The following is a 17123-nucleotide window of genomic DNA, read 5'->3' as shown; positions in this document are numbered from 1 at the left end:
ATATAATTCTGTGTATTAAATAGTAACTGCAGGGGGCGGGAGAGATGGCTCAGCACTTCAGAGCACTGGCTGCTCTTCCAGAGGACCTGGTTTCAATTCCCAGCACCCACATGGCAGCTCACAGCCATCTGTAACTCTAGTCCTGACACCCTCATATATACAGGCAAAACACCAATGCACTTAAGAAAATAAACAAAATAAAAATGATTACATAATGCCAGGACCAGAGAAATGCAACAGTCAGAAAGTTACTGGTCTTGAAGGGACATAAGAGAAGTGACAAAACAAGAAGGAAAACAGCATTGCTGCTTAATGGTCCAGAATTTAGACAACATCCACTATGAATAATAAACATACCCAAACACCTAGCAAGAAACTCAGTGACTCCCATGCAGATTTACCTTATCCAACTGGGGGAAAAAAAGTACAGTGGTTATAAGCATCTTTTATGTAACAATTGCACCCTTAAGCCAAGACGACCGGCAGGACACTGCTTACAGGGGGTGGTGCCCATGCAGGGCTCTAGCTGGCGGCCTTTGCTTACCTCTTTGGGGAGCAAGGAAATGAAGTCTCGTTGGAACTGGGGCTCTATCACCTGCATCATGTGCTTCACCTGTGTCGGCTCACAGCTATCGATGAGTTCATCCAAAGCCAGCAGCTTCTCTGGTCCACTCCAGCTCTACCGAAGAGGACACTTTGATTACCTTAAAGATGCTCCAGTTACAAACGCACCTGCGTGTCCTTGTTTGCGCAGGGAACTGCATGGAAAGGGACCATGGACAGAGCACTTGCCTCCAGTAGCCTCGGAAGCCATCTAGGTTTTACTTTCCAGCAAAGTCACGACTGCATTTTTTTCGTTAGTTATAATAGTTATGCGTTCATCCAACACCAAGACACTGGGGGAGACACCAAAATCCTGTCCCTGAAGAATCAACCTCGGTTAATGAATAAATAGGGAATTTTGACAGATCATTTTTCTTTCTCCATATTATTTTTAGTGGACAGCCATAAAATTTTATGGCTTGAATAAGGCTTTCATCTAAGCGCTAAGAGATCTGCAACATAATTAATTAGAGAGAAATTCATAGCTGGATATTCTGCATTTCTGACAAGTGTCTCCTATAAGTTTAAAAAATGCTGTTTTACACAAAATATAGATATAAAACAGGAAACAACAGCAAAGATAGGCTGAGTTCATTTTTTAAAAATTAGAATATATACAAAGACCAAAAAAATTAAGAAAAAATGCTATACTTATGAAAAATAAAAACATATAATTATATTTCAAAACTGAGCTCCTTTAAACAACTCTTGGGGTTGGATTTTTGTTGTTGTTTCATTTTTTTAAAAAATATTTTCTACCAGTGAGTATGACTGCTTAGAAAAGCAAAGATTCTTGAAAGGAAACATTTTATGGCCATATGAGTAATTTAAAATGTTGGAATTCTGTAATAACCATGTAAAACATTTAAGTAACTTCATAATTATTAAGTAGAAGCATATCTAAGCAGGCCTTTGTAAATCTGTGCCGATGTAAACACCCCTGGAGATTACTGCGGCCATTTGGACATGGACGAATAAAGAGTAAGAGGCAAAGTCTGATGCATTCCGTAAGATGTAAGATAAATACTGAGCTGTGTCAAGGCTCTTAGGAGGCTGCCCTCAGAATAATTCTTAAAGAGGAATTTACTCCTTTAGACTCCATAATGACCTCCCCTTTCCTCTCCTGACTGCAGACGGCGCTGGCACTATGGGCCATCAGCCAGTGTCTGATGCCCTCCATGGCCTACTCTGCTTTGCCCAGGCTGCCACAGGTCGTGTCCTCTGTTCTCAGACAGGGTGCCCACCCCGAGTCTGTCATACCACACGTGCAGTGCCTCACACTGAGCGAAAGTGCTGGGCTGTCTTCTCCCACGGCACTTCAGGCACCACCATACTGTGGGAGGCAGACAACTATCCCAACGCAAGGAAACTGTACATCTTGATTAAGCATTTGAAACCGATTCATAGTGCAGAATCAGGGGACTCAGAGACACAAATCCATGAGCTTCACGACACCTGAAACTTGGTCATGACTGCGCGCGCCATCTAAGCCACCAGTGTCTCTTCTAGACGACGACATCCAGACCTCCGATGGCCTCTCAGCTCCCTAGCTTTGTCCTAGTCTATCTCCAGACTCCTTGGAGACTGGTTGAAGTGACCTTTCTGCTTACTGCCTTAAGCCTCCTATAAAAGATGTGGTTGGCACTGTGGTTCCCAAACACTGCCCAGGGTCCCACGCGGGGAATTCACGAACAAGCACTTGGGGACACTGGCACGATGCACTTACTATTCCAACCTTGGGTAACTGAGCCTGAACTCACGGTAGAAAACTAGAACTAGCTTCTCCAGAACCTGAGGCATGGCAGTGCAGGGACTTGTGCTGTGTGGTTCGGAGCGGTCTTAAATCCCGGCAATCCTCCTCTACTACTCTGGGCAGTTTCCAATCCACCTCAGAAAACAGGATTCGGGTATGACTTTCTAAAGAACCCAAGACTTTATCTGCTTTTATTCTGATGTAAATTTTTTAATTATTAAATACAGTACTTTCCTGTAGTCCTATCTGACTAAATACATGAATTTCTTCAACTTCCTTACACCAGGTTTAATAAGTTTTCTTAATCATGCTGTAACAAATGCAACTTCAAAGAAACAATGAACTGATCCTGTTGTCACTTCCTTGAAGGTTTTCATCTCTTGCTGACTAACAAATACATAAGACTTAACTAAAATAAAACAGAAAATATATGTAATTCCGGAGTTAGCATGGAGTGTGATCTTATTCATTATAACTATCAAAACATATGTATTTTATAGCTCTTGTTTTTTAGTTTGAGTATAGCAGATCTTTCCAAAGCACACAGCCTTAATGCAAATCCGTTCTGCTAGGGAGTGCAGAATTTGCATAATGTTATATGTTACAGCACTCAAGTGCGCTCTCTCTCTCTCTCTCTCTCTCTCTCTCTCTCTCTCTCTCTCACACACACACACACACACACACACACAAACACGCCACTTTTGTTCCTCGGATTCCCACGTAAAGTTAGTACTGACAGGCTCTTCTAGACCCAAGAACAATGGAGGAAACGGACATGTATGGACTCTGTTGTCCTTCCATGTGGAACTGTATGCACAGCTAAATACTCTTCACTGTGGACACTTTTACTTTGTTTGTTTTATGTAGTATGATATAAAGGAAACAACGGATCCTTAATCAAATACCCGCTAGTTACAGTCAAAGTCAAAATTTGGACTAAGCCTCTTCATCAAGGTCATATATGCTTCCCTTCCCTGACGCTTTTGAACCATAAAAGGCTAATTCCATTAGAGTCTTTACCTGCTCTAGTATTGTTAAGTAAAAAGCCATACAGTATAATATCCAAATTACATAAACAATCCAACCAGCCCTATCTCTTTGGCAGGCACAGCGACTACTGGAAAGTCGAGTCAATTTAAGCAGAACAAAGTTTGGGGTTTTGCCTTTGTTTTTAATTTACATTTCTGTTTTTCAGTAATAGTCTCTCATTCAATTTACAAATGGAGCACAGAGTACTTTGTCGGGGTAGATGAAGCTGGACCGAGTGCTCTATCACTGCCTGCGGAGCAATAGGAGGACAGTAAGGGGACAAGAGTTCCCATTTTGCTTGTTACACAACAGGGAAGTCACCATTCAATGCCCCAATCGCATATTTGTAGAAGCTTGCCAGTTTAATTATCCCTCATGGGTCAGCTCACACCACCCCACTTTGCTGTGGAGCTGTGGCTGTCTGTAAGATTGGCACTGAAGCATCACAAGCCTCCAGGCAAGTGATTCAATCCTAGTTAGTTTGGCACCAGCCTTGAAACCCAGCACAACACAGGACAGGACAGGGTACAACAACAGAAGCTGATCTACCTTGTCAGGTGGGCCTTTAGTTGCTACAGATTTGTTTCTACAGAATGTTGGGGGGAGGTGGATTAAGTTTTTTACTTGCAGGGATAATTCCACAATATTTCTGTGAACTAAGAATGAGATCTCTCACTATAACTACTCATATGAAACAGGTACACTTTTTTATAAGACAAAGCTGGCTTAGTGAACTTGGTTTTCTGATTTTATTTTTACAGTAAACATTTCCGAAACTGTGAAGTAGTAAGTATAACACTTGGACATTTTATTAAGGAGCGCATGGGGCAGCTAAACAAGCACTGTATAAAGGACTGGCTAGAACAGCCTCATGAAAGGAAGCATTAATGTTCCCACTGCAGATCAATGGAGAAAAGTTCTCCTAATGAACATCCTAAGTGCCTTACAAAACATATTTTGGTACACTAAAATGCTGTGGGAAAAATGGGCCCAACCATATAAAAATTATTTGGACTAGTTTGCTAACGAGCTTTGCTCCATTCAACATTTTGAAGGCTGTTTGAATGGACGCTAAAGCTGCCATTTGGTGCTCAGCCTCCGGGTAAGACATCAGCTCTGCACTCATGGGTGCTAGGGTGTGCACACGCTCATGCACATGCAGGAGAACACACTGATCTTCCCGTTTCCCTGGCCTAATTAGAGGTCAATATCTTCAATATCCCTTTAAGACTACATTCCTTGTGGCTATAGTATCATGACATTTCCATATGTAAAATGTAACTTCCATTTCTTCAATCCCAAGATTCTTAAACTCAGTACTAGGCCATTTTGGGCTGGATAATCATTTGTTTTTTTGGAAGCAATCCTTCATACTGTCTTTACCAGCTAGACACCCAGGGTCCTACCATTTCATCTATTCATTTGGGAAAAATTTAAACCCTGTTGAGGCACCAGGGCTGCCCTGGTTACAGTAGCTGCCCCAGCCCACATTGCCACATTGCTGGTGTTTTAGGAATCATCAGAAGGCACAAAACAATCTTAAACCCATCTAGAAGCACATGACTTTATATAGATGTTTTTGAAGTTATAGATGAAACACACACACACACACACACACACACACACACACACACGGGGAGGAAGGAGGAAGAGAGAGGTGGGGAGGGAGGAAGAGAGAGAGCCTAAGCAAAATATATTTGAAAATGGCAAATGCTGTGGGACAATGGTCTTTTATCCTGTCACTTGTATTATGTTTAATAAAATGCTGATTGGCTAGTAGCCAGGCAGGAAGAAGAGGTGGGTCAACCAGGCAGGAAGTAGAGGCAGGGCAATGAGAATTCTGGGAAGAGGAAGTTTCAGTCTGCAGTGGTGACCCAGCCTCAGAGAAAGCAAGATGTGACTGCCTCACTGAAAAAAGCACCAAGCCACGTGGCTAACACAGACAAGAATTATGGGCTAATGTAAGTTATACGAATTAGTTAGTAAGAAGCCTGAGCTAATGGGCCACTCAGTTTATAATCAATGTAGACCTCTGTGTGATTTCTTTGGGACTTAACAACTGCAGGAACTGGGCAGGACAGAAAACTCAATCAGCAGACAAATAAAACCAGTATATGTTTTTAAATTATAGTTTCCTTATATACCTAACAATTCAAGCAGCCAGAGATAGTGAATGTGTTCATTTTATATTAATACGGTGGCCAGCATCAGGTATGTTCTTATTTTTATTGATTATTGTCTTATCGAGTGCTTCATCTATAGCAGCTGTTTTGGTGAGCGCTTGACTTAGTCTACTCTTCACGGTAAGACAGTCTAACTCACGTCACAAAAATCCATAGTACTCATGGTGACGAATCTGCCCAGGAAATGTTCAAAGAATTTAAATTCTGGTAAAAGACAGCAATTGGAACTTGACCAGATTAAAGCCAAATACAAGCAAGGCACTGAGAGAAGTCACCCAGCCATCTCTTCTAGGGAAGTAGTAAAGGGAAAGTCACCTCTGGTGACTAGCTGACAGTTCTTAAATTAATCTCAAATGCCTTATTTACAAGAAACATGTTCAGAAAACAAGAATACAGTCCATAACATAAAAATTCAAAAATAAACAAGAATGTACATATACACTTACACAAATAAACACTGTACTTTCATTCTGAAAGATGCAGACATATCACAGGCTTGCTATTTTAAGTGTACACTTTCGGGACTCCTAGGATGCCTGCCTTTCTTGATGACCACGACCCTACCCAGTTCCAGAAATCTTCTATCATTCTCTCCCCAAAAGCCTACACCTCTTAGCAGGTGACCCCAGTCCTTTCCCCTATCTACCTGGCAACCACTATCCTACTTTCTCTCTTTTTATTAATAAACACCTCACGTTACATCTGGCTTCTTTCATTTAATGCAGAGTTTCCAAGGCTCATAAATGGTACAGACCAAAGAGTACTCCGTTTTTTTAATGGCTGCATAATGATGCACCCCCCCTCCCCCCCAGGCAACCGAGTGAAGCATTGCCAGTGTCCACAGTCACCTGAAACATCTTCAGCCACTCCTGGAGGCCGGTGGGCGGCTGGACAGATGTGATCCTGCGCCGCTGCTGCCCTTGCCCATTGGCAGCTCTGAGGTCCCCGAACGTCGTTGGTGTTGCTGAACATGGTACAAGCCCAGTGGTACTAAAAAAAAAGAAAAAAAAAAAAGAAAAAGGACAAGAGGAAGCAAAGACAGGTCTTATTAAGAACTGTGAGCTTTGATTTCATCAGAATAACAATCTGGTCTTCTTCCATCATCACTACAGCAATGCCTTTTGCTGGCTATTCTCAGAGGGCAGGGATACACAAAGCCTACTTTGCTTTCTTCCTTTCCTTCTGTTCCAGAGATGGTCTCACTGTGTAGTCAAGGTTAGCATCAAACTTACTATGAGGCCCAGGTTAGCTTTGAACTCACAATCATCTTGCTTCAAACCCTTAAATGCTAGAAATACAGGCATCTGCCACTACTTCTGACCCTGTTTTATGATTATAATGAAAGTTTCCTCCCTATCTGGGGGAGCGACTGGCAATCAACCAGGTAGAAGACTCTATGAAACTGTATGTTACTAGTCTATGTCTGCTTGGGGTTGCACGGGAAATTAGTCGTAGCGCACATGCTGAGTGGACACGGCTGGTTCAGTCCTAACTGTGAGTGAGTGAGTGAGTAAATGACTAAGCATACAAACCAACAAACATGACCTGAGAACATACAGCCCCTACTTCTCGGACTAGTCTTCATTAAGGTTTACATTTTCTTTATAAAAAAGAATGTAAAAGTATTTGTGTTACCAGTATTTTAGAGATTAAAAATGTTTTGGATTTCACTTCTTACACATAAGTCCTTAAACTTGCCCTAGATGCAATAAAATTATTTACAATATATATCTGTTGACAATTTTAAATTGTCATTTATTAAGCTGAGCCAAGGTATCTGGTAGTAGCCAGCCCTGATGAGACGCACAGTTTTTCAGAACAAGTAGAGAACTCAGGTAAAATTAGATTAAAAGAGATCGTTGAAAGATTCTTTTCCAATAAACTTTGAGATTAAAAAAAAAAATCTGAGCAAATAAATTCAGAACTGAGTACGTGGTTCTGATCGAGGTCTGAAACTGTATTACTCTGCTAGCTAACAGCAGGAAGCCTACAGTCACATACACTGGTGGTCTCAGATGGTGGGTCCTCTAAGCCAGCTCAACCATCTAAAGCAGGGTGAACACCGAGCATCTGCAGGCAGGTACTAAAAGGACAAGACCTGCCTGGGAAATTACATCTGGGAAAGAATCCTCTTAAGTCCAAAGAGCAGCCAGCTCACAGCTGTTATCAGGGCACTAGATGATGGGGCAGGAGGGCTCCAGGCCAGACTGGGCTACAGTGAGTGCTTAAAAAATACATATTTATATCCAAAGAGCACATATAAACTGTACCATAACAACTCATTATCAACATCTGACAAACTGCTAACAAAGCAACTCTTTAATTTTTTAAATGATACCTAAATCACTGTTTTACAGAGATCTTCATGCATGTACCTTTGAATCTTTTAACATTTATTTAAGACAATCTGTAATAGTCAACAAATAAGTCAATCCTTTCTTCTTTTCTAATTCAAAACCAAGTTCAGTTTTTCTTTTCTCCTAAATAAAACATGATTTATTAATAGTTTAAATTTCCTAAGGGTGGACAAAATAGAAAATGAGTTTCGTCTTATTACCTGTCAAAGCCTGTCCAAAGCATCACTAAACATCACATGTATATGCTAGTGACCGACAAGATGGCCCCAAAGTCATGCAAATAAATATGTATTCGTATGTAGTACAATTCCTTATTAAAAGGCAGTTGCTTTCTCGACATAAAAAGCAACTAAAATTTTATGAAAATGTGTTCTGTACCACAAACTCCATTTTAAAATAACTGAACATTTAATACTTTTGTCTCAGTATTAACAGAAGGCCCAAATGACGTGGATTAAAAAATTACATTTACAATTAGTTCAACATCAAGCTCAGCTCTCTCATCTGAGAAACATATCATCAAGGTTAGAAGGAGAAGCAAAACATTTTACTAGTCTCTCTGTCCCTCCACACCCTCTGGTGGAAGTGCCCAAAACAGTGAAACTGTGGATGGCAAAGAGATTGGGAAGAGCTGCTCTGGAGCAGGGAGCTCTCTTCCCTCTTCTCTCCGGAGCTCTCTGTACGTAAATTACTCTAGGTAGTATGGCTCCTTCATTTTGAAGAAGCGCACTAAAGAAATTCCCTCAATTGACTGAAATAAAAAACCGGTAAAGAGGGGTGCAGTCTATAATGTCTTAAAGAACCTTGTATCTAGGCAATGCTAATTTTATTTTACTTTATAGAATAAAAATAACTAAATCAAAACGCTTTAAGAAAGATCATAACCATGATGTCCTCAGAATGTCTATTTGTTCACTCCTACCAGTTTTTTTTAATAAAAAAAAAAAAAAACAAAGTGACAATTATACAAGAGGGGGAGGGGACCACAACGGCTCTTAAGATACTTTTGTTATTTAAATTTTAAAACACAGCATTTCGAAGCCATTTTTAATTGGCTGGGAAATGAGATATTGTGCTTAAGTTAGCCTAATTAGCGTGAGAGTGGGCAAAGTTTTATACTGATGCAAAATCCAAAAATGATGGAGTGAAGCAGGAAACAAGACTACAATTGTGTCTAGTTGTTATGGAAACTATTCTACAGGAGTAGAAATGTATGTGCTAAACATAAAGACCATCAGGTCAATGCATGGGGATTTCTAACACTCATTCCATGGAGGAAGACTAAGTTCAAAACTGGGAGATTTACCTCACTGCTAGTAAATTTATCTCCGATTTGGTATATGTAAGTATCTACCCTAGAACGGCAAGCAGTTGCTATAGTAACTAGAGACATTTGCTCACATTCAGATCTCATGGTTTACTGTTTAGGAGTCCTGCATGTGCCTCCCCCGTGAGTCTCTTAGTAAGAAGGAGCCATCAGACTGACACCCTTTCCTTCTCTGTCACATCAAAAAACGCTAGAACAGCCGGCAACACTGAATACAGTAGCATTGTTATTCTGCGAACACAATTCAATGACCCCCATCTACCCCTCTATTTAACGTTACCTGGTGTAATCTGAGACTTTGCATGGTTTCTTTCCCAAAGAAAAGGAACGGACCTCAGAACCATGGTCCAACTTTCTTTTCATCTATAAGGTAAAACAGATAAGTTTTTTTTTTTAAATTTACCCGGTCCATTATCAGATGAATTTGCATGCTAATATTAAAAGCTGTTAAATTTCCATGTGCCTACAATGGTAGGTTAAATGGAAAATCTATTACATAGTTTGTCCTATTTGCTTCGCTCTCACAGACTGGAGAGGCAATGCTCCCTTAGTATTCTGCTGGGGTGAACTGTATATGGTGATTTAGAAACTGATATTCATCATATCCTTAAATAATTACACATTTTTCAGTTAAGTAACAAGAAAAATTTATTAGCACTCACAGAAAAGAACCATATTTAACATGTCTTTCTAATATTCATTTTTCTTGAAAAATATTATAAAATAAAATTAAATTAAAAATTTCAAACCAGAAATATGGATAACTGAACTTTGAACATTTATATCATTATAAAAAGGTAGAGAGCACTGTAAACAAGCTAATCTTGGATAGTGACTATAATACAGCAGAAAGCAATTGGCGTGGAAACAGAGACAGCTGAAAGAGTAAGTCCTAGCAGCAGAGGATCTGCATCTCCTACGGTAAAGCAGAAGAGAAAGTCACCAACAGCTACGTGCACAGTGCACAGCCCATACTCGGGTCCAAACACTCTTGAAACACGGGAAGGACTATACGAGAGTGAGCTACGTCTGAGATATACAGATACATGATATGTAAGGCATGTCCAACACGTACATCCTAAGGGCTCTCACTATGCCATGGGATGCTGGCAATCCATCCAATGTCAATATTGAAATATTTATTTCTGTGTTTCACTATCAATTAATGCAGGTCATCGGAGTATATGTTTACTTCCAAACTAGAAAATAAGATCCGTTAAGTTCAACTTTTTCCTTTTCAACAGCCTCTTTTGGACCTGCACGCACTCACTAGTTACTGTGACGGCATGCTGTGGGGGAGATAGCCATCTTCACTTTTACAGCCAAGTGGACCCCTACGTGGCAGCAGCCTCATTTCCCTACCCACTGCCACACACAGGAACACATGAAACATAGGAATACACTGCACATACTAAAGGACTCAGACTCTGAGATGGGACGACAAGGACTCTTGTCATCATGCACAAAGTCTTCCAATCAACACTGCATGAATTTTAGCTGCGAAGGTTCAAGAAGCTTATGCACAATTTATACCTTAGTTCATGAGCTACCTACTGGGGGAAAATGGAATTGGTCTGCTCTCCTCCCTCTGAAGTTTCTATACTCATATCATTTTAAAGACAATCCTCTCCAAAATATATTACCTTTTTCTCTTTGTAAATAATTTTTATTAAAAACAGACAAAAATAATAAAAACACTGTAATACATGGGTAGCCATGTGCTTCCATGTGTGCAATTCATGTATACAAATGAACCCATTGCACGGAACTTGCTAACTTTCACAGATGTCTTTCATGATCATTATGAGAATCTCTGATACTCATTTGAATTAAGTCAGTAATGCTGGCTTCCAGAACTTCCCAGAATGTCTTGTAAATACACTGGTACAAATGCCATCTGCCACTAAAAGCAAACTTTATTTCCATCTTAGAATCTTTCAGGGAATAAAAATACTTAAAAAATAAAGCAAGGAAATCACTGAGAAGGGGGTTTTACGTTAAATTATTTTATAAAACAAAGCACCTTCTGAATGGCTATAAAAGCCTTTTAAATATTGTACTGCTAACTGAAAATACCGACTTTATAACCAAAAATTAATTGGGTAGTTATTTAAGATACCACAAGTAGTACAATCTCCTCAAATATGAACCCCACACATTGCAGTGACTACACTTTAAGAGTTAACTAATGAACACATATGTATGTCTATGATACAGGAAAACTGAACGGAAGGTTCACGGAAGCCAAGTGAGGCTGAGTATTTCCAGGTCAGCATTTAACGGAGCCACATTTCTGAAGTCCGGATACATTTTCAGTGAAAAATTCTCAGATGGAAACATACATTTTATTTTAAAGCTTCTCCCAGCTCACGCTGCCGTTCCATAGTTGCTTACAACATTCATGAAATAAAACAGAATACCAGACATCCAGCCACCCACCAAAATTAGAGGATACTGCAGCCATCTCTGATGATACAGATTTTCCTTCTCAGGCAGGCACACACACACAACCACACAGCACAGGAAGAAAACAGCTTACTTACTTTGTAAAAAATCATTTTTAATGTGCCGTAGAAACCCATATTTTCTGTATTTTTCCCCTTCAGGGATTCCGTGCCCCCGTGTGTCCGGCTACTTGGCAGTCTCTGACAATATAGCCCCTTTTCAGGCAGGTATGTCACAGATTCTAACGTGGACATGCTCAGGCACGCCAGAAGAGGAAGATTAGGCAGCGGAACCGGCAGCAAAACTCCCCAGCACCAGCAGACGCAGCTCAGAACCAGAACGCTGCTCGGGACGCACACACGCATGCAGCTCCACTGAGAACTCAGGGAATAATGAGCGAGAACCCACAAGATTATTGGAGGAGACTATGCCCTGTCAAAGCCTTGACTGAACAGATTCCTCCCTCAGCAGCAGAGGGATCAGATTACATCTTCCCTTGAACACGGAATGGTGCAGTCCAGGGTTCAGCAATGCAGACTGCACATCAATTATACGGCGACTGCTCCGGGGAGCCCGTAAGCACACAGCGCACTCAACAGAGGGCGGACGTGGGCAGCAGAGACCGCCCCCACACCACAGCCCCTCTCCCCTTCCAAACTTTCAGGAGATTATTTTTGTGTTCTGTAAAACCCACATTTTTGACGAGTTTTAAATAGCTCTCAGCGTTACCACAAATAAGTCCTTCCAGAAACATTTTGAAAATGAAATGTATTTGGGTACCCCCGCCCCAGCAAAGCAGGCTATTTAACTGTCACCCCAATGTCCAGTCTGGGCAGAGGGTGATCAGGCTCTTCATGTAGCTTGGACAGTATTGATTGGGCAATTTCAAAGACAGAAATTAAATATTCTTGGGGGAACTGCCAATAAAGTAAATCAGTTTGGAGTATATAGTTTTTTTTTTAAAAAAAAAAAACAGGAATTATGTAATGTGAAATATATTCCAGTTGGTATGCCTCTTATATAAAGATTTAATGAAAATATTTCTTATGCATTACCATCACATTCTTTTAAAATATAGTTTTCAAGATAACCACCAGTGGTTCTGAGGGACCAGGGACTAAAGATAAGCCAGTTTCTACCTATGCTTGTCTGAAGGTTACTTTCTCCAGCGTGCTCCCTGGGGAACCTCCTGACACTCGCCCAGCCTGAGTCTACAGAAGGTAGGGACTTTATATCAAGACAGACTCTGACAGTGCACATTGCTTAACACTGAAAGGGAATTTTATGCAATAATAAAGAAACTAAGTTTGCCTAAAGGCAACATTTTTCTTATAATGATTATTGTACGAATTTATGTATTCATCTTGAAACCTGCTACACAACTGCCCTTGGAGGCGGTGATAAGGCTCCTTGGATAAGAAGAGCCTATTATCAAGTGCCCAGGTAATTAACTACTACCCTCCCCACTAATGTTATTATAAGTAAGCTTTGTGCCTATAGTTATTTAAAGTACTTAGTTTTACTTTTTCAGAAGAAAAAAAAAAACAACAAACCAACCCACAATTTGAGCACTGTCTAATAGTTCTGCATAGTGATAGGATATTACACGAAATATCAACTTTAAAAATGTTTACCATTAGAATTAAGACGTTCAATGTAATGCTTATTTTCAGATGAAAGCAAGATAACATAAATCTCATGAAGATGCACATCTTGAATTCTCTCCTAGAAATTCTGTTCTGCTGTCTGTTATGTTCTCAGACATTTACCTAGTTCTTTCACCATTCCCCCGTCAGACACAGCATGTACACAAATACTCAACAAAAGTTAGTTTTCCTAGCAATCAATTCCTTCTCTTCAAAGGGACGTTATTTTAAAATTGCAATCTCTTACTTTGAGGGGAAAATCCAATAATTAGGAAGATACACAGACCTTTACTATCTAGTTGCCTCATATTTAGGAGGAAAGAAAAGCCCAGCAAATATGACTGTCTGTCTGTGCCAGGCTCCCGGAGAAAATGAATGACTAGCTGGAATCTCTTGGGTCACCTTAGTGGAACCAGGGATAGGACAGGCTTGTGTCCCCTTTGGTGTCAGCTCAAACTATGGCCTACCTCCCCCTGAACTAACCTTTTCCAAGCACTGAGTTAAGAGCAGAGATGAACTTTCATTAGTAAAATGGAACCCTGTCTCAAGTGTTTGCCGTTGAGTCTACGTAGTCAAGGCAATGTCCTCATGGTCACACAGCTGCTACTTAGGCCATGAAGTTACCAGAGAACTTGCTTACAAATGTCTGTCAAAACAGCACTTGGGGAGACTGTCCTTCCCCATTCCCTTCATCTATCAGGTTCTCACTTGGGAAAGACTTCTACTAACTTATCCCTTTGTGAAGAATATGTATGGTTAGAGTTGCTAATGATAACCAATTTACCAAGTATTTAAACATTTCTCCCAATACTTAATTTACAATGCTAATTTAATTGGACAAGTGAAACTAGTTTATCAATTTTCTCAAAGTAACAAAGTAAAAATTTTCCAACATCCTTTTAAGCACTTTCGGTGAAAATCATGCTGTGTCTTTCACCAGAATCTATCACTCAGGACCACTGTGAAGGAAATCAACCACACAGTCTGACTTCTGGTTGTCTTGGCTTAAATCCTGATGGTCTCAAGCATTATTCTTACTTGGCTGTTTTAGTAATACGTTTTTAGAAGTCCTTTGTTTCTTCTATCAATATTACACCTGGGTAGACAGAAACATTAGAACTTTCGTCTACGATCTACGCAACTCTAAGCTTATTTGGATTTTATGCCTTATGCTGTAACATGAAGCTCATCAAAAAGATCAGCTAGAGAGCTACTCCTACAGGCAAGGAAATACTAATAGGACTGAACAAAATTTTAGAATATCAACACATTAACTATGTTTTCAATACAACAAAGCAAACTTTCATGTAATTTCACCTAGGCAATAATTTTTGCATTCTTTAGAAACATTTCTTGTGCTAAGAAACTTCAAGCATCACTTCAACTCTATTAGCAGTGTAAACAACTTTTGAGCTGGATGTAACAAAGGGATGCCAGCAGTAACCCCAGAAACAAACAGCAGAAAGATACATGCTCTGCCCCAGAGCCCAGGCTAGGGGAGATAATGCTTGTCGACCTAACCCACGCAGCTAGTCCATGCGAAGGTGCTCTTTCCGAGCAAATGGCTGCAATCACTGAGTTTGGTAAAATAAGTTAGGGTTATACACAGAAACAAACAAAGTCTATGCATAGTGAGAAAAAATAAACAGTCTTTTGTGCATGATGCAAGTGAAGTATGTAGTGTCAGCAGAAGAAAGAATTAGTTCTACCTCCCAGCCTTTCCCATGCTGCTCCACACCGGTACTAACCAGTCCTGGGACTGCGTCTGCCACAGCACGGTGGCATTAGTTTTGTACACCTTTGTTTCTACTAATTGCTCCTTGAAGGTTTATATCTCACTCAAGTTTATTTAAAGGACATCCAGGAAAACTTTTATGTACCAAATAACAGTTGTAAATATTGGCCATATAAGTAAGAAGTAGCAACCATAGCATAACTTAGTAAAGACATGTATGCATGTATGTATACATATAGTATATTTCTTAATACCTATTATACTTAGCATTTACAAGTTTATTGCAATATAATTAGCTGGTTGTACCATGAGCATTATTTTCTTCGTTACCTTGCTAACATTTGTCTGTATTTTGATGCCACTGATTCTGTCCTCAGGATAACTACTCTGGGAAGGAATAGGAAACTACCTACCACAGTAGCTGTCTTGCCCCGAGCACAGACTTTAGATCAGAGACAGTCTAAATTTTCTACATCAAAGAAAGGAATTCTAAGCATGTTGAGGCTATAACAAACATTTTGAATCTTTACCAACTCACTGCCACTAACTTTCTGGGGTGCAAGTTCAAACCGAAGGCTCCCAAGGTCTGCATGTGTGCTACCGCAGTTCAGTAAGACACTGGCTGGCTTCCAATGGATCACGCAAAGGACAGTATATAATTTAAGACTTTTTCTTCTATGTATAGTAAATTAAGAAAAGACAAGGTAATTAACACACACACACGGGGGGTGGGGGTAGGGGTGGAGGGAGAGGGAACGAGAGAGAACTCTTACAATCCACAATAGAGTCTAAGTAGTTCTAAAAAATCAAAAAATCTAGTTTTAGAAACCTTCCTTTTTTTTTTAATAAAGATTTTATTTATTATGTATGCACTGTTCTGCCTGCATGTGTGCCTACAGGCCAGAAGAAGGCACCAGATCTCATTACAGATGGTTGTGAGCCACCATGTGGTTGCTGGGAATTGAACTCAGAATCTCTGGAAGAGTAGGCAGTGCTCTTAACCACTGAGCCACCTGAAACTATTTTCCAACTAAACCAACACTATAATATTAATGTATAACTAAAAACTGCCAATATTAAACAGCATAATATATAATTTAAAATAAAACTGAAAAATTTACACAATGAAGATTTTATAACATATGAAAGTTGTAAACATAGTAAATCAAACTGTAAATGAACATAAAGTTAGGACTTTAAAAGTTTTATTTAACTAAGTTCAAGCTATTTCATGTCCTCTTTACAAAGACCCAGCCCCTGGTAACTCACACAGGCAATCACAACCGTAATGCAGAGACGACAACACGTGTGTGCATGTACAAAAACCTAAGTGCACAAACATCCACACGTCCAGAACGCGCACAAAGAGAAAATTAAGAGTTCCATTTAGCACAATCACAGAAGAAAATAATAAAGGCAGAAGTTTTAATTACTTTCCTAGAGTTTGCATTTCTGTGGAACTGCCGGGGACTTAGTCTAGGGGCAAACATCTAAGTTTTTCCGTCTCACCCATGCTTCAGATAAAGACAGAATACCAGTGTCTTAAATCTGTACGGTAGTAGGTATTTTCCCTCAAATTTTTATTGGAAATCTATTCTTACAGTAATATTTTCAGTGAGGCAAGGAAAATGTCATGTAAAAAACACAAAAAGGTTGACTTTAAGACTGAGCTCCCAAGGTCCCAATGAGAAGCAGATGGAGGGAGAACACGAGCAAGGATGTCAGGACCACGGGGGGGTGCACCCACCCACTGAGACAGTGGGGCTGATCTATTGGGAGCTCACCAAGGCCAGCTGGACTGGGACTGAAACAGCATGGGATAAAACCGGACTCTCTGATCATGGCGAACAATGAGGACTGATGAGAAGCCAAGGTCAATGGCAAGGGGTTTTGATCCTACTTCATGTTCTGGCTTGGTGGGAGCCTAGCCAGTTTGGATGTTCACCTTCCTAGACATGGACGGAGGGGGGAGGACCTTGGACTTTCCACAGGGCAGGGAACCATGACTGCTCTTTGGATAGGAGAGGGAGGGGGAGAGGAGTGGG

General features: G+C 40.3%; 1 protein-coding gene and 1 long non-coding RNA gene across 13 annotated transcripts in view; one reads left to right on the top strand and one right to left on the bottom strand.

Annotated features, from left to right (window-relative positions):
- LOC126511568 (uncharacterized) overlaps positions 1 to 17099 on the top strand; it is an 857731-nt gene extending 840632 nt beyond the window's left edge. Inside the window, exon 4 of the long non-coding RNA XR_007594729.1 lies at positions 16757 to 17099. This is a non-coding gene — a long non-coding RNA (uncharacterized lncRNA). The remainder of the gene's footprint in view (positions 1 to 16756) is intronic.
- The window catches only part of Fbxw7 (F-box and WD repeat domain containing 7), a 134452-nt gene that overhangs the window by 12814 nt on the left and 104515 nt on the right, over positions 1 to 17123 (bottom strand). For 11 of the 12 annotated variants that reach the window (XM_050158768.1, XM_050158773.1, XM_050158769.1 and 8 more), the window contains 3 exons: positions 9533 to 9615; positions 6417 to 6558; positions 545 to 679 (listed from right to left, as the gene is read on the bottom strand). In XM_050158768.1, coding sequence (XP_050014725.1) covers positions 545 to 679; positions 6417 to 6558; positions 9533 to 9615 — 360 coding nt within the window. Of the gene's footprint in view, positions 1 to 544; positions 680 to 6416; positions 6559 to 9532; positions 9616 to 11795; positions 12079 to 17123 lie in introns of those variants that run through there. The other variant, XM_050158778.1, reaches the window with a different exon arrangement.

The sequence above is a fragment of the Alexandromys fortis genome, unplaced genomic scaffold (genome assembly GCF_014885135.2).
Source record: "Alexandromys fortis isolate MF-2015 unplaced genomic scaffold, M_Fortis_MF-2015_v1.1 scaffold_102, whole genome shotgun sequence".
In the NCBI taxonomy this organism is placed as follows: domain Eukaryota; kingdom Metazoa; phylum Chordata; class Mammalia; order Rodentia; family Cricetidae; genus Alexandromys; species Alexandromys fortis.
This window is presented reverse-complemented; position numbering and strand designations above follow the sequence as displayed.